General features: G+C 44.7%; 1 protein-coding gene and 1 non-coding gene across 2 annotated transcripts in view; both read right to left on the bottom strand.

Moving 5' to 3' along the window:
* LOC126263333 (urocanate hydratase-like) overlaps positions 1–25,995 on the bottom strand; it is a 380,705-nt gene that overhangs the window by 227,717 nt on the left and 126,993 nt on the right. Inside the window, exons 7-9 of the mRNA XM_049960422.1 lie at positions 15,392–15,502; positions 4,563–4,736; positions 1,518–1,735 (exon numbers count right to left, since the gene is read on the bottom strand). Coding sequence (XP_049816379.1) covers positions 1,518–1,735; positions 4,563–4,736; positions 15,392–15,502 — 503 coding nt within the window. The remainder of the gene's footprint in view (positions 1–1,517; positions 1,736–4,562; positions 4,737–15,391; positions 15,503–25,995) is intronic.
* Trnat-ugu (transfer RNA threonine (anticodon UGU)) lies at positions 5,776–5,850 on the bottom strand. The gene has a single exon. It is a non-coding gene; the product is annotated as a tRNA-Thr (tRNA).

The following is a 25,995-nucleotide window of genomic DNA, read 5'->3' as shown; positions in this document are numbered from 1 at the left end:
GGACCGTCCTGAGACCCAGCTTTCCACCGTCAAACTAGTCTTCCATGACGATCCGCCAATACTGGATATCCAGAACTCTTCCGGCTCCACGACGAAGAATTCACTGCAGTGTTCCTCTGTTCAAACAACAGTCAGTATCGGCTTTGAACATCAGACTTTTGGGCCTCTCGATGCTGAAAGTCTAGATGCGCAATCAGGCACGCGCTGGAGGCACACAACAACTGTTCCCTCGACGAGGTTCCGAGTAATGTGACGTTGGTAATGCCAGGTTTTCTTTTCCCAAGACGCCCCATTCAGATCAGGATCCAGGCCAGCTTTGGTCTCGAGACCACAGTTCCAGGGGAGGGACAGAGCTGTCGAGGACGCCCACTTCCCCATGGACATCATCTAGGTTGGACCTGGGACACCTCAATCATTGGATCGACCCGAAACGATAGGTTGCTGCACCAACAGACATTAACTGCCAAAATAATAGCACTGGCCGTCGTACACCACCAGTAAATAACAACACCAACTGGAGTCCACCGTTGGTAAATAACAACATGTTACATGTTTACTGGTGGGCCGGCAGAATGCTCCATGTGAAACTTGCTTGGCAGCGTAGCCAACCGCGGTGTCTGCATGATCAATGACGGGGCTGCAGTCACGAACTATTTTCTGTACTTCGCTCACATGACCGCAAGAGCACAGATCGAGTACCCTTCCGTTCAGTGTGTATTTAAGAAGCCATCCATCACTTAGAGGACAGTTATGGGTACAGTGCAGTCTTGGGTACTGAACTGCAGTGAGCAGCTAAGATGTCTACAAGCGCGAAGCCATCGCTCTCACCAGTGATCGCTGTCTCGTTGGACTCTGCCGCTAATATACAGTAAATTACGAACTGAAATGAAGGAGGAACTTCTTAGTTGGGCTTAGCCTCAGTGTTTAACTATATTGCTGCTGTAGTTGAATAGTGACTGATTAACTATTATTCAGACTTGGCAGTTCACGAGAACTCTGAATTTCTTCTTAAAACTCAGAGTGGGAAGATTAATTTCTTGAATAAATCTATTTTAAGTTGTGTGGACTTTACATCCGAACTAACTGCTGTATTGTGACTAACTGAATGTACAGTGACTTTTTACAAATGTGTTCATTTTGTACTAGCCGCCTGGAAATATTAGTTAGCATGTTTTGTTCCGCTTCTGGTCACAACACAAGTGTCTAAATCACGTTCACTCGATGTGCTACCAAGAAAGAGAATGTTTTGTGCTCAAACTGCATGAGCCATCACAACGGAAAAATACTTACCCAGTGCTTTGACTGGCTGGCACCAGTGAAAGCTTCCGAGTGTCCCAAAGAGATACCTGTCTGAAACTTCCTGGTAAATTAAAACTGTGTGTCGGACCAATTAGACGTATGTTGCAGGCCGCATTCGTGGTAGAGTTAGTGTCAATGAGTAGCAGTAATTTGCTCATTTTAGAGAGCACGTCTCTCGTGCTCTTGTTGAGGAGCGCGCAGAGTACAGAGGGACTCACCCCATGATGTCCTGCACGTAGGTGGGGTAGCGGAAGGCGAGTGGGCCGGCGCCCGCCTTCTCGACGTCGGCGCCCGCGCGGCGCGCCTCCAGCAGGAAGGCGTTGCCGTAGTCCCAGAAGCGCATCCCGGCCGCCGCCAGCTCGTTCACCGCCTCCACGTGGCGCACCAGGCTCGCCTGCACCATCGACGAAAAACGCTCCGGCTCTTCAGACAGCACCTGCCACAGCACACGCTGCCTGGAGTCGCAAATAACAGATCAGATTCAAGAACTTGTAAGCGATATGTTGTGTGGTAAGAATGAACTATTTCCACGAGCACTTAAATAAAACCTTCAGCTCTTAAGCTATTGGAGAAAACGACATTTCGTTTGCGGGGAATGTAATTGATTTATTGATTGATGACGAGCGTCAGCATGCTGGCCAGCCTGGATGTGGATTTTAGGTGGTTTCCCCCGCCAGTTTCGCGATACGCAAATATTTCGAAAACGTACTCACACTTTCAAGTGAGATAATACTAGGCAGATGGGGTACACAAATTTCACAGGAAGGATATTCAGCCACCCTATACCACTGACATTGCGAAATCCAGATTAACATGCAAACTGGATGAAAACAGTGGATAAGGCCAGGGAAAATAGGATACACTTTTAATACTATTGAGTGAAGTTTAGTTCTGAGTTCAAAACACATAAGAAATTTTCAATATCCTACACTGGACAGAAGCAGTTACAGTATAAAACTTCCTGGCAGATTAAAACTGTGTGCCGGACCGAGACTCGAACTCGGGACCTTTGCTTTTCACGGGCAAGTGCTCCACCAATTGAGCTACCCAAGCACGACTCACGCCCCGTCCTCACAGCTTTAATTCCGCCAGTACCTTGTCTTCTACCATCAAAACTTCACAGAAGCTCTCCTGCAAACCTTGCAGAACTAGCACTCCTGGAAGAAAGGATATTGCGGATACACGGCTTAGCCACAGCCTGGGTGATGTTTCTAGAATGAAATTTTCACTCTACAGTGGAGTGTACGCTGATATGAAACTTCTTGACAGATTAACACTGTGTGCTGGTCCGAGACTCGAACTCCGGTCCCGAGTTCGAGTCTCGGTCCGGCACACAGTTTTAATCTGCCAAGAAGTTTCATATCAGTACACACTCCGCTGTAGAGTGAAAATTTCATTCTAGAGTTACAGTATAAATCTTAATTGGTAATCTTCCTTTCATTGTTGTTGCCAAAGTTTCCTGTCTTTTTTTTTTAACTGGAACAGCGAAACACATTTATCATCCTGAATTTAATGTGTATACTAATTATTGCAGCAGCTGAAACTCTAAATTTCCTGAATCGAACCTTTACTGAAGACTTGAGAATTTGTGTTTAGTGAAGGAAGTCCGTTCGTCAATTTTTGTGTGACGTCTAGATTGCCGCGACTACTAAACTACAATTATTTATGTTCTCAGAGGGGCAGATCCTCAGAAATCAAATAAATATCTTTTTAGGAGTGCATGCTGATAATGATTGTTTAAAGAAAGTTCCGCCTACCAAGTTTTAATTCTCAGAGAAGTACAGGTAGCACTTTTGATGGTCATTTTATTAACAAGGTAGCTTGAGCCTACCCAGGAGGTCAAGAGGAAACCGTGCAATACTCTTCATCATCCTTGTGCACCTTTTCTGTTTGTTTTGACAAACCGAGAAATACAGCGTTCCCGTCGGTGTTTATCTGGCCACCAGCTGGAAATCAAATTTGGCAACTTTTTCACTCCGGCATATTTAATGCAACCACCACAGAGAGACAATGGAGGCCAGTCAATTAAGGGGGATAGGGAGCAGGAAAGGCATCTCAGGACATTTTAATTTCCAGTGTCTATACTTTTAGAAATAAATTCGTAAAACTTTGTCAGTATAACCAGGAAGGATTCAGGATTCACACTCATTGCAGTGGAAGTTCGAAAATATAACAAAATAATTTTTTTACGTGTGAAATTTCATCATTTTTTCATTTACTAATGGCTGTATTTGTTGCTATAGGTACACTTTTCTTCATAAGTAAGAGAGATTCTTCGATGAATTTTGCACATCATACATACCATACACACAGGTGTATGAAACTCTAGAATTTATTTAATTTATGAAAAAACGAATGAACTGTTATATTTTAAACTTCATGTTTAGGAAAAACACCAAATTTTATAGTTAATTACCTCAATTTTTACCACAGTTTTTAATAGATTTCGAAAATTCTAGAGTTTCATACACCTTTAAGTATGGTTTCTTTGCTGTGCATAATTCATCGAAGAATCTCTCTTACTTATGAAGAAAAGTGTACCTATAGCAACAAATACTGCCATTATTCAGTGGAAAAAATGATGAAATTTCACACGTAAAAAAAATTATTTCGTTATGTTTTCGAACTTCCACTGCTATGAGTGTGAATTCTGAATCCTTCCCGTTCATGCTGACAAAGTTTTATGAATTTTTTTGTAAAAGTATAGACAGTGGAAATTAAAATGTCCTGTGGTGCCTCTCCTGCTCCAAGTCGGTCCCATTGACGTCCTACCCCCCTTAAGCGCATCAGATCAAAGTGTGAGAAAAGCTGTACTCATACTGAAGACACAAATAGTCGCGTCGTCAGTTATTCTACAGTCCAGGAGATCGCTGCGTTATTTGTGGACAATGGACAAATCAGTTATCAAGACCCAAAGGAATTAGTGACATTAGCTGCCCGTGAGCATTTATTTAAATCATTGGGGAAATTTGAAAATTTGTGCCGGAGCAGAATTCGAACGGTGCTCTGACCACTAAGCCATCTAGACACTGTGGTCAGGCCAATTGCATGGATTACATTAGAGTTCTCCATTTACCTACACACTACTAATATAGTGCCCATTGCCCATTTTCCTAATTTCTCGCGGCATTTTGCCGATGACGTCAGAGTTCGAGCATGGTGTGCATCTGCACTGAAGTGATCGATTGATCGTCCTCACCTGGATTACGCCCAAAAGAACAGACGCGACATATAGATTGAGTAAGTGGACCTCCCGCACGCACCTTCAGCGCCTCATGGAAGGCGAGCTGTACAGGGTAGTAGCCGCCCTGGAAGGGATTATGGCAGGACGTCTGGTCGGAGCCCAGGTCCACCAGCAGCTCGCCCTTCTCGCGAAGTTCCCTCACCAGCCGCTCCCACAGGTTCACCACGTTGCCGTGGTAGCCAATGCTGGTCGCCTGAAACACAACACACAACGAACTTTTGTTATCACGCTCACCGAACTGTCTGTCAACACTCATTTTAAAAGACAATTCTGATTTCATTTATTGCTTATCTTCAAGTGTGAACATTTTATGTTATCAGAATGAAAGGTTTGGAAGATAGGAGACGATACAGTCGAGGCAAAGATGTGAAGACGGGTCGTCAGTCATGTCGAGATGCCAGCACTGTAGCTCACCGTGTTCGGTCTGAGGGCTGGGTGCCCTCTGTAATAACAAGACAAGAACAATGACAAACAAGAGCGGAGAAAGAGGGGTAAAGCGCACACATGGAATCTGAGATGCGTGGTTTCGGATCTCGATTGGACTGTGAATTTTTTTTTTTTAAAGTTCGGTGTCAGTGAAAGTGAACAAGAATTATACGGCCTGTTGAATGGAACAAACTGTCTTATGAGTACAAAATATGGATTGAGAGTAAATCGAAGAGAGACGAAAGTAATGAGAAGTAGCAGCAATGAGAACTTCGAGAAATTTAACATCAGAATTAATTTTAATACCTTCAGCTGCTGACAGGCGTTGATATATATTAACGGGGACAGGCGAAAATGTGTGCCCTGACCGGGACTCGAACCCGGGATCTCCTGCTTACATGGCAGACGCTCTATCCATCTGAGCCACCGAGGTCACAGAGGATAGTGCGACTGCAGGGACTATCTCGCGCACGCCTCCCTCGAGACCCACATTCTCACCTTTTATGTCCACACACTACATTCGTAGTGTCCCACCCCAACACACTCATTACTCGTGGAAGTCATTCTTACTAAGTCCTGTAAGAGTTCAGGGAATATGTGTGCATCCACACAGAAGAAGAAGGTCACGACCAGTATTGCCAGAACTATATACTTATATGGATATGGTGTCTGTTCTTTGGGACATGTCCGAAAGAACAGACACCATTGATGACCTGCAGCCGTCTAGAACGAAGTTAGAATTAATTTTAATACCTTCAGCTGCTGAGGGGGCTTGATATATATCAACGGGGACAGGTGAAAATGTGTGCCCCGACCGGGACTCGAACCCGGGATCTCCTGCTTACATGGCAGACGCTCTATCCAAATGAGCCACCGAGGGCACAAAGCATAGTGCGATATTGGTTACGACCTTCTTCTTCTGTGCGGATGCACACATATACCCCGAACTCTTACAGTACTTGGTAACAATGTCTTCCACGAGTAATGAGTGTGTTGGGGAGGGACACTACGAATGTAGTGTGTGGACATACAAGGTGAGAATGTGGGTCTCGTGGGAGGCGTGCGCGAGATAGTCCCTGCAGTCGCACTACCCTCTGTGCTCTGGGTGGCTCAGATGGATAGAGCGTCTGCCATTTAAGCAGCAGATCACGGGTTCGAGTCCCAGTCGGGGCATACATTTTCACCCGTCCCCGTTGATATATATCAACTCCCGTCAGCAGCTGAAGGTATTAAAATTAATTCTAATTTCGTTCTAGATGGCTGCAGATCGTCAATGGTGTCTGTTCTTTCGGACATGTCCGAAAGCATCCATATAACGCAGAACTGGTGATCACAAAGTAGGTGACGTTTAGGAATTCTGCTACCTAGGCGGCAAATTAACCCATGATGAACGGAGCGAGGAGGGCACAAAAGCAGAGTAGCACAGGCAAAAAGGGAATTCCATGCCAAGAGAAGTCTACTAATATCAAAGGCCTTTGACTGAGGAAGAAATTTCTGAGAAAGTGCGTTTAAACCACAGTCATGTATGGTAGTGAAACATGGAGTGTGGGAAAACAGGAAAAGAAGAGAATCGAAGCATTTGAGATGTGGTGCTGCGGTAGAACGTTGAAAATTAGCTGGATTGATAAGGTAAGGAATGAGGAGATTCTCCACAGAATCGGCGAAGAAAAAGACTGACAGGAAGAAGGGAGAGGATGGTAGGATAACTGTTAAGACATCAGGGAATAATTTCCATGTATAGGAAGACGGAGATTGGAACACATCCAGCAAGTAATTGAGGAAGAAGGTTGCAAGTGCTACTCTGAGATGACGAGGTTGGTACAGAAGAGGAGTTCCTGGGCTACATCAAACCAGTCAGAAAACTGGCAAAAAAAAAAAAAAAGTTGTCCACGAAAAGCAAATTCCCGGACTGGGTTCGTGACTCGGTCTGGTACACAGTTTTAATCTGCCAAGAAGTTTCATTTTTTGTTAGTATAAACTCTAACGAGTAACAATTTATATTTACTTCTACTGCACATTTAGGCGTTTAAACCTCCATCAAGTGGATTTATGTCAGCTGATAGGACACATGTTTGTTGTGTGTACGATTGTTAGATAACTTGTAAAACTGTCCGGTAACAAAAAACAAAAAATTAAACGTTATTTCAGTACATGGCGCGACGTTTTATGGAGGTCTTTGATTTGAATGCGAAGGTGAATAGAAATATAGCTACTGTGGTCACGGGCTCCTTTTCTTGTCATGGAATCGTAGGCTTTAGGGAGTACGTTCATGAAAAGCATGCAATACCTAAGATGCAGCACTTCCGCAATTGTGAAGATATAAAAACGAAATTTGGTACCATGATTTACATGAAATTAACACATTTATTGTGAAGTTACTTTGATTATATATACTTAAGTTTTTATGGAATGTAGAAATTCTACTTTCAAAAAATAATATATGTACTTTTTATCGAAAACTATTCAAGAGATTTCGACAAAATTTTCTCTGTTTCATCTCTCTGCATATAATAAACTTCTCTCGTGTGGTTTATTGAATATAGCAAATAGGATAATTTTAATAATTTTGTAATTGTGATTCTGTAAGTATAATATAAAAATCATGCAAAATTACTAGCACTTTACCCCATATCTGACCTTAAATTCAGAATTACAAAATTTACTCTTGGGACAACATTAATTGGGTTTGTGGAAATAAGTGTACAAAATTTCATAATTCTAGCTTTCATAGGTTCTGAGAAAAGGGTACATAAACGTAAAAAAACATAACTATATATGACGGTAGTATCTGTTCCCGAAAGAACAGTTACCGTCGATGACCATGCAGCTTTGCTCGAAATTAAATGATAATTAAATAGACACCCTAGCTGCAAGCAGGCGTTGATACACTTCATGGGGGACATGTTGAAAATGTGTGCCCCGACCGGGACTCGAACCCGGGATCTCCTGCTTACATGGCAGACACTCTATCCATCTGAGCCACCGCGGGCACAGAGGATAGTGCGTCTGCAGGGACTTATCCCTTGCACGCTCCCCGTGAGATCCACATTCCCAACATGTCCACAACACTACATTCGTAGTGCGCCTAATAGATGTTTGCCCATCATACTCATTACTCGTGGCAGATTAATCTACCAAGTCCCGTACGAGTTCGGGCATAGCGTGTGCGTTCGCACAAGAAGGTCAAAGGCCGGGAACCCATATTTTTAACTATATATGACGGTAGTATCTGTTCCCGAAAGAACAGTTACCGTCGATGACCATGCAGCTTTGCTCGAAATGAAATGATAATTAAATAGACATGTCCCCCATGAAGTGTATCAACGCCTGCTTGCAGCTAGGGTGTCTATTTAATTATCAGTAAAAAAACATAATTTTCAGGAAATGCAATTTAAGGTTCAACCTAAAGTTATTTATGTCATTTCTTCAATAGGCCCCAGATTTGTACTCAGGGTCCTCTTTCGCTTCAAAGCTTCTATTCTGGTTTCTTGTTTTCTGCCTCGTTTCCTTTAGTAGATCTTCAATTGAATTCACAGCTCCAGAGAAGCGTTGTAAATCGGTTTTTCTCAAGATGTCTTGAGTGAAATTTCCTATCTTGAGGCCCTTTCTCTCTAATATCCTCATGTTTCCTGCGTTCTCTTCAGTGAATACAAGAACTCTACCATAAGTTCAACTCTGATAATTGTAGCAGATGAAAATGTGATTTTAGGGCGCCGTTTCTATGTGAGTTAATTTAGAGACTCATTTGGATTCTGGGTTTTTCCTTCAACACACTTTAGAAGCACAGATTCAGCTTGGTGGGCTTCATAGCATCGAGGATGCGTTTTAGAAGCCTCTCCTTGTGCGTGTAGTCGTTGCTATCCCTCTGAGTATGTAAATATTTGCACTAGCTAATGTTGGACAGATAATGAGTAGGATGTTCATTTGTTGACATCATGTGGAAAGATGCAGCCCATACTCCACTTTTCGTGTTTTTTACACTGGATAGTTTCTCTCCGACATCCTTACCATAATAAATTTGAAGAGTGTCTATCATCTTTATTGCTTCTTCATAAACAAAGCACCTGATTTTTTATTGTTTCTAAGTTGTGGAACAGATTGGCAGACGATCTATAAAACCAAAGAGTATGTATCAGCTTCTAGATGTACCCCGTGCAAGTTTGCTTGAAAGTAATCCACGGAATCATTGTTCACCGAGCTAGTATTGACGTGTCGTTTCAAAAAGTGGGCGGGCAGGAAGGTCACGTCACTAATTATTTATTTTTTAGGCACATCAGATGCGATATCATCGATGAAACTCTGAGGAAATATTGTTCATGAGTTCTACTAACAAATAAAAAATTAACTGCAAATAGACATTTTCGGTCAACTTTGTATACATTCCTCCTTAACAACCCACAGCTGTCATAATCAAAACTGCTCTCTGTTTCTTTCTTTCTCTCTCTCTCTCTCTGTCTGTCTGTCTGTCTGTCTGTCTCTCTCTCTCTCTCTCTCTCTCTCTCTCTCACACACACACACACACACACACACACAATATCAGAGTAATATTATAATAATAACTAAAGAATTACATAAAAGTGCCACTGTCTGCAACATTATTATTTACGTTTTTTGCGTTTATTAGCTTCTAACACGCAGTGTTTGGTTACTTCAGGTGCATGCAAAGTGCACCTGATCTGTATCTGATCTAACTGCTGCTAGGAATGAAGCCTGTGACTACGGGAGGTATTTACATGCAATCAGAGAGCTATAAAACTTTGAGCATTTTGTGTCTTGCTATCAGATGATGGCATAAGTCACCCAAACGTCATACACACAACACATATATGTCTAATTAACTGCCGTAAATCTATCTTATGATCGAGGTTTAATCTTACGAGAAGCGTAGGGGATATAAAAATAAATAATAAATGATTACATTTAACTAGTAGTTTCAGTCGGTACTGCATAATTTTTGACTCTCCCCCTTAACATAATCAGAATAGAAGATATAAAAACGATTGACGATAAAATAAACCAAAAATTGAAATTGCATTTAGAAATAACTTACAGCCGAAGAAAGAACATTATTATTTAAGAAAAATGGAAAAATCTAACGGGCGATCAAAAAGTTTCCATCTAAGAGCTTGCTATGTAACGTACAAACGTACAGCGACTCCGATGCGGGAATACAAGCACCGACATGTAGGAAGATAAGTGTGACATTCACGTCTTTCTGACGTGAATGCGGTAAATGTGGAAACGTAATTTTTTTTGAGTCATCAGTCTTCTGACTGGTTTGACTCGTCCCGCCACGAATTCCTCTCCTGTGCCAATCTACTCATCTCAGAGTAGCACTTGCAACCCACGTCCTCAATTATTTGCTGGATGTATTCCAATCTCTGTCTTGTCCTACATGGAAATTAGGTCCTCAATTATTTGCTGGATGTATTCCAATCTCTGTCTTCCTCTACATGGAAATTATTTCCTGATGTTTTAACAACTATCATACCATCCTCTCCCTTCTTCTTGTCACTGTTTTCTTTATATTCCTTTCCTCGCCGGATCTACGGGGTATCTCCCCATTCTTTACAAGTCCATATGATTTTCAACATTCTTTTGTAGCAGCACGTCTCAGATTCTTCGATTCTCTTCTGTTCCGGTTTTCTCAAAATCCATACTTCATTACCATACGATACTGTGCTCCAAACGTACGTTCTCAGAAATTTGTTCCTCAATTTAAGGCCTATGTTTGATATGAGTAGGCTTGATATTAGTTGGCTAGGAATGCCCTTTTTATCTGTGTCTGTTTCTTATGTCCTCCTCGCACCGTCAACCATGGGTTATTTTGCTGCGTCGGTAGTAGAATTTTTTAATTTCATCTACTTCGTGGTCACCAATCGTTCTTCCTGTTCTCATTTCTTCTGTTTCTCATTACTTTCGTCCTTCTTCGATTTACTCTCAATACGCATTCTGTTCTCATTAGACTATACATTTCATTCATCAGATCACGTAATTCTTCTTCGCTTTCACTCAGCAGAGTGATGTCAACAGCGAATCTTATCATCGATATCCTTTCACCTTGAATTTTAACTCCACTCCTGAACATTTCTTTTTTTTTCCCTCATTGCTTCTTCGAAGTACAGGTTGAAAATTAGTGGCTAAAGACTACATACCTGTCTTACACCCTTCGTTCTTGGTCGTCCACTCTTATTGTTCCCTCTTGGCTCTTGTACATATTGTGTATTACACGTCTTTCCCTACAGCGTACCCCTTTTTCTCTCAGAATTTTGAACATCTTGCACCATTTAACATTGTCGAACGCTTTTTGCAGGTCGACGTATCCTCTGAACATGTCTTGATTTTTCCTTAGTCTTTCTTCTATTATCAACCGCAACGTCGGAACTGTCTCTCTGGTGCCTTTATCTTTCCTAAAGCCAAACTGATCATCTGATATATCCTCAGTTTTATTTTCTATTCTTCTTTGTATCATTCTTGTCAGCAACTTGGATGCATGAGTCTTGCCCTGATTGTGCTATAATCTTCGCACTTGTCCACTTTCCCAGTCTTAGGGGTTGTGTGGATAATACTTCTCCAAATCTGATGGTATATCTCCAGACTCATACATTCTATACATCAACAGTGTTTTTTGCCCCTTCCCCCAATGATTTTAGTAATTCGGTTGGAATATTATCTATCCCTTATGCCTTATTCGATCTTAAGTCTTCCAAAGTTCTTTTAAATTCTGTTTCTTTTACTGGATGCCCCTCACCTTAGCTTCCCTGCACTTCCTATTTATTTCACTCCTAGGGGACTTATATTTCTGTATTCCTGAACTTCCCTGAACATTTCTATATTTCCTTCTTTCATCGATCAGTTGAGGTATGCCTTCTGTTACCCATGATTTCTTGCAGTTATCTTCTTTGTACGCATGTTTTCCTTTCCAACGTCTATGATTGCCGTTTTGAGAGCTGTCCATTCCTCTACAACTGAACTGCCCACTGACCTAAACCGTATCGCACTATCTATATTCTCAGACAACTTCAACCGTTTCTCTTCATTCCTTAGTATTTCTGTATCCCATTTCTGTGCATATTAATGCTTTCTGACCAGTCTTCATCACTACTGACTGCCCTTCATCACTACTAAATTATAATCCGAGTTTATATCCCTGTTCGGACGGAGTGTACTTTAGTGTAGTTTAGGGAATCCAGTATTAGAATTAGAATTTAAAAGGGCTTTGAGGGCTTAAGATCAAATAAGGCAGAAGGGATAGACATGATTCCATCATAATTTCTAAAATCATTGTTGGAAGTTGCAACAAAAAGACTATTCACTTTGGTGTGTAGTATGTGTGAGACTGGCGACATACTATCTGACTTTCGGAAAAATATCATTCACACAATTCTAAAGAGTGCAAGAGCTGACAAGTGTGAGAATTATCGCACAATCAGCTTAACTGCTCGTGTATCGAAGTTGCTGACAAGAATAATAATCAGAAGAATGGAAAAGAAAATTGTGTTAAATGACGTTCATTTTACTTTTATGAAAGGTAAAGGCACCAGAGAGGGAATTGTGGTGTTGTGTATGATAATGGAAGTAAGACTAAAGAAAAATCAAGACATTTTTATAGGATGTGTCGACCTGAAAAAAGCATTCCCCAATGTCAGATGGTGCAAGATATTCGAAATTATGAGAAAAATGGGGGGAAGCTACTTGGAGAGACGGGTAATATACTATACGTAGAAGAGCCAAGAGGGAATAATGAGAGTGGATGACCAAGAAGGAATGCACAATTTAAAAAGGATGTAAGATAGGGATGTCGTTCCCCCCCCCCCCCCCACCCCACACACACACTCTTCAATCTGTACATCGATTGGTCGTGTGGTAGCGTTCTCGCTTCCCGCGCCCGGGTTCCTGGGTTCGATTCCCGGCGGGGTCAGGGATTTTCTCTGCCTCGTGATAACTGGTTGTTGCGTGGTGTCCTTAGGTTAGTTAGGTTTAAGTAGTTCTAAGTTCTAGGGGACTGATGACCATAGATGTTGAGTCCCATAGTGCTCAGAGCCATTCATTTATTTTTTTGAAGAAGCAATGATACATATAAAAGAAAGGTTCAGGAATGGGATTAAAAGGATATAAATGATGTGATTCGCTGTCTGCCCCCGGTAGCTGAGTGGTCAGCGCGACAAAATGTCAGTCCTAAGGGCCCGGGTTCGATTCCCGGCTGGGTCGGAGATTTTCTCCGCTCAGGGACTGGGTGTTGTGTTGTCCTAATCATCATCATCATTTCATCCCCATCGACGCGCAAGTTGCCGAAGTGGCGCCAAATCGAAAGACTTGCACCCGGCGAACGGCCTACCTGACGGGAGGCCCTAGTCACACGACATTTATATTTACATGTGATTCGCTGATGATAAAGCTACCCTGAGTGAAAGTGAAGAAAAATTACAAGATCTGATCAATGGAATGAACGTCTAATGAGTACAGAAGATGGACTGAGAGTAAAACGAAGAAAGACGAAAGTAATGAGAAGTAGCAGAAATGAGAACAGCGAGAAACTTAATATCAGGATAGATGGTCACGAAGCAGATGAAGTTACGGAATTCTGCTACCTAGACAGTAAAATAACGAGTGAAGGACGGAGCAAGGAGGACATCGAAAGCAGACTAGCAATGGCAAAATGGGCATCTCGGGCCAAGAGAAGTCTACTAATATCAAACATATGCCTTAATATGATGGAGAAATTTCTGAGAATGTACGTTTGGAGCACAACATTTTGTAGTAGTGAAACATGGACTGTGGGAAAACCGGAAGAGAAGAGAATCGAAGAATTTGAGATGTGGTGCTACAGATGAATGTTGTGTGTGTGTGTGTGTGTGTGTGTGTGTGTGTGTGTGTGGGTGGGTGGGTGGGTGGGTGTGTGTGTGTTTGTGTGTGTGTGTGTAAATTCCTAAGGGACCAAACTGCTGAGGTCATCGGTCCGTAGACTTACACGCTACTTAAACTAACTTATACTAAGAACAACACACAGACCTATCCACGAGGGAGGATTAGAACCTTCAGCGGGAGGGACCGCGCTATCCGTCACGTGGCGCCTTAAACCAAACGGGCGCTCCGCGCGGCTGACGAATGTTGAAAATTAGGTGGACTGATAAAGTAAGGGATGAGGAGGTTCTGCACAGAATCTGAGAGACAAGGAGTATGTGGAAAACATTGACTAGGAGAAGGGACAAGAGGACGAGATGACGAGGTTAGCACAGGAGAAGAGAAGAATTCGTGGAGGGCCGCATCAAACCAATCAGGTGACTGATGACTATATAAAAAAAGGGCAGCCGACAACTTTCAATCTGTGGCATTTTTTAGCAAAATCGGTCAAGTCAACGTCACAGGACGATCAGTCAACTTCAAAAGTGGTCTTGTGACTCCGCAGGATGCATAAAGGGCTGAAATAGTGACCAGTCTCGTGGACAACGATATGCAGAATTGACTGAAGCGCTGAAGGGAATCAATGAAGTATGGGTACTCAAATTTATACTACAATGAAGACAGCCACCACTCGCTGAGCAAATTTGGCAGGTATGTAAAGTGGCAGCGTCAGTTTCGATTCCTATGTGTCTGCACTCGCACACATTTTGCAGCAGTGTGTACCAAAGTAAGCAGCCCTTCTCTCGCTAGATCAAACACTTCGGACAGCGAATCGAACGCTGTAAATGATTTAATGTGCGGAACGTCATACTCTCAGTATACGGAATGAAACCCGTCTTTGTTTCTTCATTTACTATATCCCGTCTTTGTTTCGCAGTAATGGGCTACGTGGTAGTTTGAGGGACCAGAAGAATTCGTTGCTGGTAAAAGTGACACGTTTTGGTAAAATGATAGCAAGAGGCTACAAGCATAACGATTGTGCTCTTAGAAGTGAAAACCAACTCTCTAAGTAGATGAGAACATCGTATCGTGAGACATCAAGGAATTGTCAGCGGAAGGCAATGTGGATGGTAAACACTATAGAGGCAGACCAATGCTTGACTAGAGTAAGCAGTTTCAGGTGGCTGTACAGTCTGTCCGTCCTTTATAAGTAGCGCCAGTAGGATGTTTCACATGGTTAGTCCGACCGTTCCACAGCGCGCCATTTGAATCACTGGCGACGCAGTGTGCAGACACGCTCAGGGTGTATTTATGTTGATATTGCACGAAACACAGAATTTAGTAAATAATAAGAATGGGGGAAGAAACGTACACGAACAGAATGTGCGTACGTCACTGCATGCTCATTTGCACTGATAGACGGGAAACTGATTCTCAGCCGCTGGGAAACTGATTCTCAGCCGCTATGTACGGCAGCTGCAGCCCCCCCCCCCCCCCCCCACCGCGAGCAGTGCTCGCCCTTCAGTTTACGAACAGACTGTACGTACACCACAGCAGCGGAGTGGACGAGCTACTGACCTCCTTTTTGCGGCGGGCCTCCCTGATGCGCTGGATCAGCTTGTTGAGGTCGCCCTCCACCTCGCACAGCCAGCCCTGGCGTAGCCGCTTCTGCAGCGCCTCTTCGCTCACCTGCGTCACCAAAGAACAAAACAATTACCACGATTTCGTCGCTTATACGTGCCACAGCATGACACCGACTCCACGTCTCTCTAAAACTGTGTGAGAAGCTGGAAAGTGTAACATTTCTGCACCTTGGAGATATACACTACTGGCCATTAAAATTGCTACACCAAGAAGAAATGCAAATGATAAACGGGTATTCATTGGACAGATATATTATACTAGAACTGACACGTGATTACATTTTCACGCAATTTGGGTGCATAGATCCTGAGAAATCAGTACCCGGAACAACCACCTCTCGCCGTAATAACGGCCTTGATACGCCTGGTCATTGAGTCAAACAGAGCGTGGATGGTGTGTACAAGTACAGCTGCCTATGCAGCTTCATACCACAGTTCATCAAGAGTAATGACTGGCGTATTGTGACGAGCCAGTTGCTCGGCCACCACTGACCAGACGTTTTCAGTTGGAGAGAGATCTGGAGAATGTGCTGGCCAGGGCAGCAGTCGAACATTTTCTGTATCCAGAAAGGCCCGTAACCGCAGACATGGTCTCCGAGCTGATAGTTCATGCTGCTGCAAACGTCGTCGAACTGTTCGTGCAGATGGTTGTTGTCTTGCTAACGTCCCCATCTGTTGATTCAGAGATCGAGACGTGGCTGCACGATCCGATACAGCCATGCGGATAAGATGCCTGTCATCTCGACTGCTAGTGATACGAGGCTGTTGGGATCCAGCACGGCGTTCCGTATTACCCTTCTGAACCCACCGAGTCCATATTCGGCTAACAGTCATTGGATCTTTACCAACGCGAACAGCAATGTCGCGATACGATAAACCGCAATCGCGATAGGCTACAATCCGACCTTTAACAAAGTCGGAAACGTGATGGTACGCATTTCTCCCCCTTACACGAGACATCACAACAACGTTTCACCAGGAAACGTCGGCCAACTGCTGTTTGTGTATGAGAAATCGGTTGGAAACTTTCCTCATGTCAGCACGTTGTAGGTCTTGTCACCGGCGCCAACGTTGTGTGAATGCTCTGAAAAGCTAATAATTTGCATATCATAGCATCTTCTTCCTGTCGGTTAAATTTCGCGTCTGTAGCATGTCATCTTCGTGGTGCAGCAATTTTAATGGCCAGTAGTGTATTTAGAAGTAGATGTAGATGAAACAGGACAATAGCGACTGGAGGCGTGTAGTGGTGTTGGACGCGATTTTACCTCTTTTGAAGTGACTGAAAGCGTACAGCGCACCGATGTTCCAATGAATCGTGTGTATGGAGAGTTTAGTTCAGGTTGGAGGTGGTTTTGTGCTGTTTTGAGGGTGTTTCTTACACCTACACTTTTGATTAGATAATGTACGTCCATTTCTGCAGTGAGACTGCAAGTAGAGTGATCACCCCGAACGACGCACAGAAGGCCAGCAGCACAGTGGATCTCTCGCCACGAGGACGTCTCCGGCTTGGCTGGTGGCATCGCAGCCAGTGGCACGCGGCCCGCGCTCCTCCGGGGCCGGTCGTCGTTCGTTAATCGAGAGCGTCTGCCCGCTCGACAGGTAATAACTCAGCCCGTGCCGTCGCGTCCCCCGGCTCCTTCCTGCCCACCTTAATAACGGGCCGGCCAGAGGAATTGATTATCGGGAGTTAGGCCGCTTCCTCTCCGTTAATACTCTTAATAAGTACGGCGCGCGGCGCCGCCGACTTCACGAGCGGCGGTTGTGACGGCACTGATGGATGTCCCGGTGCTGCGCATCCGTCAGCGCTGCTGTCACGTCCAACTAAGGCACAATTGGCTGCAACAGATTCAGCCGGTCGATGGGAACATAATTAACGACATGTGTCTGGGCTTACATCTGAATCTAAGTGCAGTCAGCCGTTGCGAGTCACATGTGCGAATGACTACATCCTTTTCCGCTTTCATTCTACGAGGTATGTCTGCGACCCGTAGCATGAAGACTCCATAAATCACATATAAATACGATTGAACTGCTGAAAAAAGTTAGCTCAGCTATTTGTTAAAAAAAACCTAATGTGTCCATTGGCTAGTAGACTGGATTGGATTGTTTTTTGGGAAAAACCAAACAGAGAGGTCATCGGTCTCATCGGATTAGGGAAGGACGGGGAAGGAAATCGGCAGTGCCCTTTCAAAGGAACCATCCCGGCATTTGCCTGGAGTGATTTAGGGAAATCACGGAAAACCTAAATCAGGATGGCCGGACGCGCGATTGAACCGTCGTCCTCCCGAATGCGAGTCCAGTGTGCTAACCACTGGCTAGTAGACAAATTTGACTTTACTGTGCTAGATATGAAGTACCCCAGGATCACTCACCCATGCTTTGTCATATTCTGTTCTTCTTTCATTTCGAAATAGAATCTCTTGCCGTTTCCGTTTGTTACCAGTATTATCTTTCCATTTTCCCCTATATCATGTGTGAGGTTTTCATCTTCTTAGTTAATACACTGAAGTGACAAAAGCCGTGGGATGGTGATATGCATGTATATAGATGGCGGTAGCATCGCGTACACAAGGTATAAAAGGGTCAGCGCATTGGCGGAGTTGTTATTTGTACTCAGGTGAGCCACGTGAAAAGGTTTCCGACAGGACGGGAATTAACAGCCTGTGAACGCGGAATGGTAGCAGGAGCTAGATGAATGGAACATTCCATTTCGGAAATCGTTAAGGAATTCAGTATTCCGCGATTCACAGTGCCAAGAGTGTGCCGAGAATACCAGATTCCACACATTTCATCTCACCGCGGGCAAGGCAGTGGCCTTTGACCTTCACTTAACGACCAAGAGCAGCGGCATTTACAAAGAGTTGTCACTGCTAACAGACAAGCAACACTGTTTGAAATAACCGTAGAAATCGATGTCGGACGTACGAAGAAAGTGTGCGCGGCGAAACTTAGCGTTAATGGGCGGTGGCAGCAGACGACCGACGCGAGTGCCTTTGCTAACAACCACGACTTCGTCTGCAGCGCCTGTCGTGGGCTCGTAACTGTATCGGTTGGACCCTACACGTCTGAAAAACAAACATGGCCTGAACAGACGAGTCCAGATTTTAGAAGGTAAGAGCTGATGGAAGGGTTCGAGTGTGGCGCAGACCTCATGAAGCCATGGACCAAAGTGGTCAACAAGGCACTGTGCTAGCTAGTGGTGGCTCCACAATGGCGTGGGCTGTGTTTACAGGGAATGGACTGTGTCGTTTGGTCAAACTGAACCGCTCATTGACTGGAAATGGTTATGTTCGGCTACTTGCAGACACTTGCAGCCATTCGTGGGCTTCATGTTCCCAAACGACGATGAAATTTATATGCATGACAATGCGCCACGTAACCGGGCCACAATTTTTCGCGACTGATTTGCAGAACATTCTGGACAATTTGAGCGAATGATTTTGCCACCTATATCACCCATATGAAACCCATCGAACATTTATGGGATATAATCGAGAAATCAGTTTGATGTGTTGGTGAATGTGCCAACACCTTGTAGATAGAGGAGGCCGAAATGCACGCTATCTAACGCAGACGGGCGTGAATTCTGGAACAGGATAAGTAGTGAATTCTAATAAGAAAAGTATGCAGCTCCTCTAATACTTAACTTTTATTTATCCTTGTTGTGAATACAGCATTCTTGATGAGACATTTCATACGATAACTATCAAACTATGTAAGGCTAATGGCGCCTTGCTAAGTCGTAGCCATTAACTTAGCTGAAGGCTATTCTGTCTCTCGGCAAATGAGAGCAAAGGCTTCGTCCGTATATGCGCTAGCAACGTCGTCGTACAACTGGGGCGAGTTCTCGTACGTCTCTCGAGACCTGCCGTGTGGTGGCGCTAGGTCTACGATCACACAGTGGCGACACGCGGGTCCGACATGTAGTAATGGACCGCGGCCGATTTAAGCTACCACCTAGCAAGTGTGGTGTCTGGCAGTGACACCACATTCCTCCCCCGCAAATCGGCGAACGGTCGTGTTATAAGGCTTCCGCCCGCCGTGGGGAGGACCCCATGTTGACGTATGCGATGAGGTGGGGAGCCTAACAACAGGCGAGGCTGTGCCACCCGCACCCGGCCATTCGGTCCGAGGGGAGCTAGGAAACGCCTGAAAACCTAGTCCAGGGTGCACGTCAACATGTGGTGTATGCGCCCGTAATGAGACAGGAGGGGCCGAAGGTTCGACCTCCATTGCGTCGGGGTATCCGACGCGCGAAGACGACAGCTGGTCCGGAGCGGGCAAGAATTCCATGGCGGAGGACAGCTGGTCACGGGAAGCGAGCGGCGGCGCGTGACCCAGGGAGGCGCTGGGCGGCTGCAGCGAAGCGTCCACTGCGGGCGGCGCCGGCGGCGCGACGCCATGGGGCAAAATGCAAGGCAGCGTCGGTAACACCTGGGGATGAGGCGAGCCAGTAGATGGGTCCCCAGGGCGCTGACCGGACGGCACCGTCGCTGAAAGCAGACGGGGAGCGGCAGAACCCAGGCGACGACAGAGGCTCAGCTGATTGAGATGCCGACGCACCTCACCAGAGGCCCCCAAAACCAAATACATCGCGCGGCCGAGGCAGCGAAGAATGCGCCCTGCGAGCCAACGCCGTGAACCGCGATAGTTGCGATAGAAAACAACGTCGCCAGGAGCAAAAGCAGTAGTCTGCCGCTGCACTGGAACCTGATGCGGCGGATGCAGCAAAGACATCAAGGTTCGATGAGGACGACCATGGAGCAACTCAGCCGGCGAGCGACCATCGCGGGGCTGAGAGCGATACGAAGACAAAAAGAGCAACAATGCGTCCTCCCTAGAATGCGACTCTTTCAACTTCAACATCTGTGACTTGAAAGTCCGGACCAACCGTTCAGCGGCACCGTTTGACTGAGGCGAAAACGGCGCGGATGTCAGATGTTGAATACCATTGGCCTTGCAGAATGACTGAAAATCTGCGGACATGAATTGCGGGCCATTGTCGGAAACAATAGTCTGGGGAAGACCTTCAATGCAAAAAATAGCGGACAACGCTTGGATTGTGGCAGAAGACGTCGTGGAAGACATCCGGACAACAAAAGGAAAATCACTGAAAGAATCCACCACAACCAACCATCGAGCATTCCAGAATGGACCAGCAAAATCGATGTGCAAGCGTTGCCAAGGGGAAGTGGCTGACGGCCATGCCAAGAATTTCCGCGGCGGGGCGGACTGTTGTTCGGCACACGCCACGCAAGAAGACCACATATTCGCAATCGCAGCATCGATTCCGAACCAAGTACAGTGCTGACGAGCAAGTTGTTTCGTGCGCACTATACCCCAATGTCCGTGGTGAAGAAGCCGTAAGACAGACTGTAACGAACGTGGGACCACGACTCTGGATTGATCATTATCCGAACGCAACAACAAAACACCACGTCGTACAAAAAGTCTCTCCTTGTGAGCAAAAAATCGGCGAACCAACGGATCCATGATCCGCGACTTTGACAAGGGCCAGTGCGTAGCAACAAAACGCAAAACAGTAGCAAGGACAGGGTCAGCCGCTGTGGCTGTAGCGACACGACGAAAATCAATCGGAAACGATTCGACCACGTCATCGGTTTCCGAATCAATGAACATGCAAGCAAGTTCGGAAGAATCGAATGCTTTATCCTCAGCAACAGGCAAACGGGACAACGCATCAGCGTTTCCGTGCTTAGCAGTGGACCGATACAAGATATCGTAGCGGTACTGCGAGAGGAAAAGAGACCAGCGAATGAATTTCTGCGCTGTACGTGGAGGTACAGGCTTGTTCGGATGAAAAAGCGATGTCAAAGGTTTGTGGTCTGTGATGATGGTAAAGTGACGACCATACAAGAAATCATGGAACTTTGTAACACCAAACACGAGAGCTAAAGCTTCTTTCTCTATCTGTGAATAATTGCGTTGCGCAGACGAGAGCAATTTTGAAGCAAAGGCAATAGGACGATCATGCGATCCATCTTTGTGCGCAAGCACAGCACCGATCCCGAATTCCGATGCATCGACCATCAACAAAAGGGGTTTCCGGGGATCGAACGGCGTAAGGCAAGTATGAGAAAGCAACGCCGATTTCAACTGGCGAAAGGCGCGTTCGCATTCCGTCGTCCAGACGAACGGAACACCTTTACGGCGTAAGCGATGAAGCGGAGCTGAAATGGAAGAAGCGCGCGGCACAAACCTGGCATAGTAGTTAATTTTTCCCAACACACTCTGAAGCTGTTTCAAGTTCTGTGGCGAAGGCAACTCCTGTATGGCACGGAGGTGCTCTGGACTCGGATGTATGCCTTGGGCATTAATGACATGTCCCAAGTATGGCAAGTCACGAGCAAAAAACACACATTTGTCCTTCCTCAAGCGAAGACCATTTTGTCGCAAGACCTGAAATAACGTTCGTAGGTTGGCTAAATGTTCGGCTTCTGTCTTTCCGGAGATCACAATATCGTCGAGATAGTTCGCAGCAGTAGGGACCGACGCACAAACAGTTTGTAAATATTGCTGAAACAGTGCAGGGGGGGATGCACACCCGAATGGCAGTCTTTTGAATCGGTACAATCCAAGATGCGTGTTAACCACCAAGACGCGCTGGGATTCTTCGTCCACTGGTATTTGCAAGTACGCATCTGCTAGGTCCAATTTCGAAAAGTATTTACCCGGGCACAGTTTATCAAAAAGAGCTTCCGGGCGGGGCAAGGAAAAGTTGCAGTCACAAGTTGTGGATTCACAGTTGCCTTTAAGTCCACGCAAAGTCTCAATTTTCCGGAAGGTTTTGGCAAAATTACTAAGGGTGAGGCCCAGAGAGAAGCCTGCACACGTTCAATGACACCTTGTGAATCTAAATCGTTTAATGTTCTTGCGACCTCATCCCGCAATGCGTGGGGAACATTGCGTGCTCTGAAAAATTTTGGTTGCACGTTTTCTTTCAGTTCCAAATGTGCTGCATAGTTCTTAGCGCAACCAAGGCCCGGTGCAAAAATGTCTGCAAATTCTTCACAAAGACGAGAAACACTGGCGGAAGGCACAGTCTGATTCACTGATAGGACCTGATTTACGATAGACATGTTAAACAATTGAAATAAATCGAAACCAAACAAGCTCACTGCCGTAGAAGAACGAAGAACGTAAAATGGCACAAGTTTTGTTTGTCCCTTGCATGTGGCAAGAAGGCTGCACTGTCCTAACACAGGTATCCGCTGTCCTAAGTAACTATTGAGCTGAACATTTGCGGCACGCAACAGAGGTTTGCCCAGTTGTTTGTACGTGTCTTTATTGAGCAATGAAACTGCAGCTCCGGTATCGAGCTGGAATGGTATCACTTTGCCTCCAAAGTCTAAGTCTACAAAAAGTTTATTGTCCTGCTGACGACAAGAGCGACTTTCACGTGCAATTTGAACTGATACAGGTACAGAAGCACTTGCGACTTTACGGGAGTTCCGGCGACGTCGACGCACACTCTTTGTGGGACGAACACTGTCACTGTTAGATAAAGTGGCACTGGACGGGGTGGAATTAACGACATGAATGTCCATGGGCGAAGGTCCACGAGCCTGATTGTCCCTGGGTCGATTCCGGCGTGAAGCAAAGGGCCTGGAATGGTTTTGATTGTCTGATCTTAGCTTTTTCTGGCAAACACTTTGAACATGTCCCTTCTTATGACAGTAAAAGCAAATAGCGTGGCGTGACGGGCAATTGTCACGCGAATGTCTAGTTGCACATTGCGGGCATGATTTTAGAACTGCATTGGCATGCGTACGCGGCACACGTGTTTGCGAGCTAGGCTGCAGCTGCGCTGACGTGCGCGAGGGCCGTTTAGCGTCCCGTGCTGCGCGCCCGGCGGGCCGGTCAATGCGACACACTGCTGGCGAAGTTTCAAAGGATTCCTGAGCAAAGTCAAGTGTGTCTTGCCTATCCAATATGTCTATCACTTGTTGAAGGGAGGGATTAACTAGTTTCAAAATCTGTTCCCGTATGCGAACATCAGAAACGTTCTGTGCTATTGCATCACGCACCATAGTATCTGAATACGGAAGTCCACATTCACATGCAAAATCACAATCCCTAGTAAGTCCTTGCAATGTTGCAACCCACTCCCTATTAGTCTGACCGGCCGTACGTTTGGTACGAAAGAACGTATACCGTTTTGCAACCACATTAACTGTTTCCTTGAAATAGCCATCTAAAGCAGATAAAATTTCTTCGTAGGACAGAGTTGCTACGTCACGTCGGGGAAACAATTTCACTATCACACGGTAGGTGGACACACCGACACAAGAAAGCAAAAACGGCTGCCGCTCATTACCTTGAATTCTGTAGGCGGCTAGATGGAAGCCGAACTGTCGAGACCATTCTTGCCAGGTCTCGTGGGTTGAATCAAAATTACGTAAGGACGGCGCAACGGCGTGTTGTGGCTGCGGTAGCGATGAAGCGGCGGCAGCCGCATCGGTTTGCAGCGCACGTTGACCCTGGACGAGCTGTCCCAGGGCATCCAATAATGCCTGCGTCTGCTGATTCTGCAAGCGATAAAATTCGGACAGTACATCTGGCGAAGCCATGACACAAGTAAATGTAAGCAATTAGAAAGAACCCTTTTCCCTCGTCGCCAATGATGTGTTGGTGAATGTGCCAACACCTTGTAGATAGAGGAGGCCGAAATGCACGCTATCTAACGCAGACGGGCGTGAATTCTGGAACAGGATAAGTAGTGAATTCTAATAAGAAAAGTATGCAGCTCCTCTAATACTTAACTTTTATTTATCCTTGTTGTGAATACAGCATTCTTGATGAGACATTTCATACGATAACTATCAAACTATGTAAGGCTAATGGCGCCTTGCTAAGTCGTAGCCATTAACTTAGCTGAAGGCTATTCTGTCTCTCGGCAAATGAGAGCAAAGGCTTCGTCCGTATATGCGCTAGCAACGTCGTCGTACAACTGGGGCGAGTTCTCGTACGTCTCTCGAGACCTGCCGTGTGGTGGCGCTAGGTCTACGATCACACAGTGGCGACACGCGGGTCCGACATGTACTAATGGACCGCGGTCGATTTAAGCTACCACCTAGCAAGTGTGGTGTCTGGCAGTGACACCACACAGTTCGTGCACAAAACCCTACACCAGCAACACTTTCGAAATAATGGACCGCTATAGACGCAGCATGACTCGATATTTCTGCAAGGGACTTCCAACGACTTCCTTGCAACTTCGAATCGCTATACTACGCCGGGCAAAAGGCAAACGGAAATCCGACTCGATATTAAGAGGTATCCCATGACTTTTGCCACCTCAGTGTACGTATCTGTTGCCATGAGATGATGCGCCTTGTTCATTCCAGTCTAGTTGATTCAAATTCATATATACGATATGTTACAGTCTATCTTTCTTTCCTGTTGAAATATCTAGTTATAGTTTGTGTGTATTTTCCTGCACCATACTGTTCTTCTCAATGATCTGCTGCCTGCAATTTACTTTTCCCTCTTCCTTTAGAATCCGTTACTCAGTATCATACGACAAAGTACAGGTTTCTAAAATTTGACGGTGGACATCCATTCCTACATTTATTCTTAAATTTGTAAGTTAGTCGTTAACATGTCACTGAACTTCGGTATTTTCTTCCCGTTGCTACTTCTTTCTGGGAAGATAAGCGGAATAGTAGGAAATTGCATGAATTTATCTTTGATATTCGTTTAATATAAAATAGAGGGTGAAAATTATTTAAACCGAAAAACTCTGGGAGGCTTCATGGGACTCCGAAACAAACATTTTTCTCTAACGTAATAATTACCTACGAGTATTAGTTAATCCGTTAGAGGGCGTAATCGCTATCAGCACTCGTGCAAATGCTGCCCATAACGTGGGGACCAATTAGACGAATGTAAGGAACTTCCTCCACGAGCAATTATGAATACATTTCACTTCCAGCTTGCGCACAGCCGGGGACCATTTAGATTAGATTAGATTTACTTTCATTCCAATTGATCCGTAGTGAGGAGGTTCTCCAGGATGTAGAACATGTCAGAAAAACAACAATACATGACAAATATTTACAACTAAAACAAATAAACTAATGTACCATTCCACAGTGGAATTATCGTCATTTTTTAATGAACACTATATGAAAGAGTCATTTTACAAATACTAATGCACTGAATTAAAAAAAAGTTTATTTATTTATTTATAAGGTAATAAACGTGCAATACAACTACTATAATACTTATTTACAATGAAATGGTGCAGAAGTTAGATTGTAGTTACACACACACACACACACACACACACACACACACACATACATACATACATACATACATACATATTTACAATGAACACATTACTGGACTGAAATTGTGTAGAAGTTATATTGTCCTTTATATATATATATATATATATATATATATATATATATATATATATATATATATATATATATATATATATACTCCTGGAAATTGAAATAAGAACACCGTGAATTCATTGTCCCAGGAAGGGGAAACTTTATTCACACA

The sequence above is a fragment of the Schistocerca nitens genome, chromosome 6, assembly GCF_023898315.1.
Source record: "Schistocerca nitens isolate TAMUIC-IGC-003100 chromosome 6, iqSchNite1.1, whole genome shotgun sequence".
NCBI lineage: Eukaryota > Metazoa > Arthropoda > Insecta > Orthoptera > Acrididae > Schistocerca > Schistocerca nitens.
The sequence above is the reverse complement of the archived record's forward strand: the minus strand, read 5'-3'. Positions and strand labels throughout refer to the sequence as shown.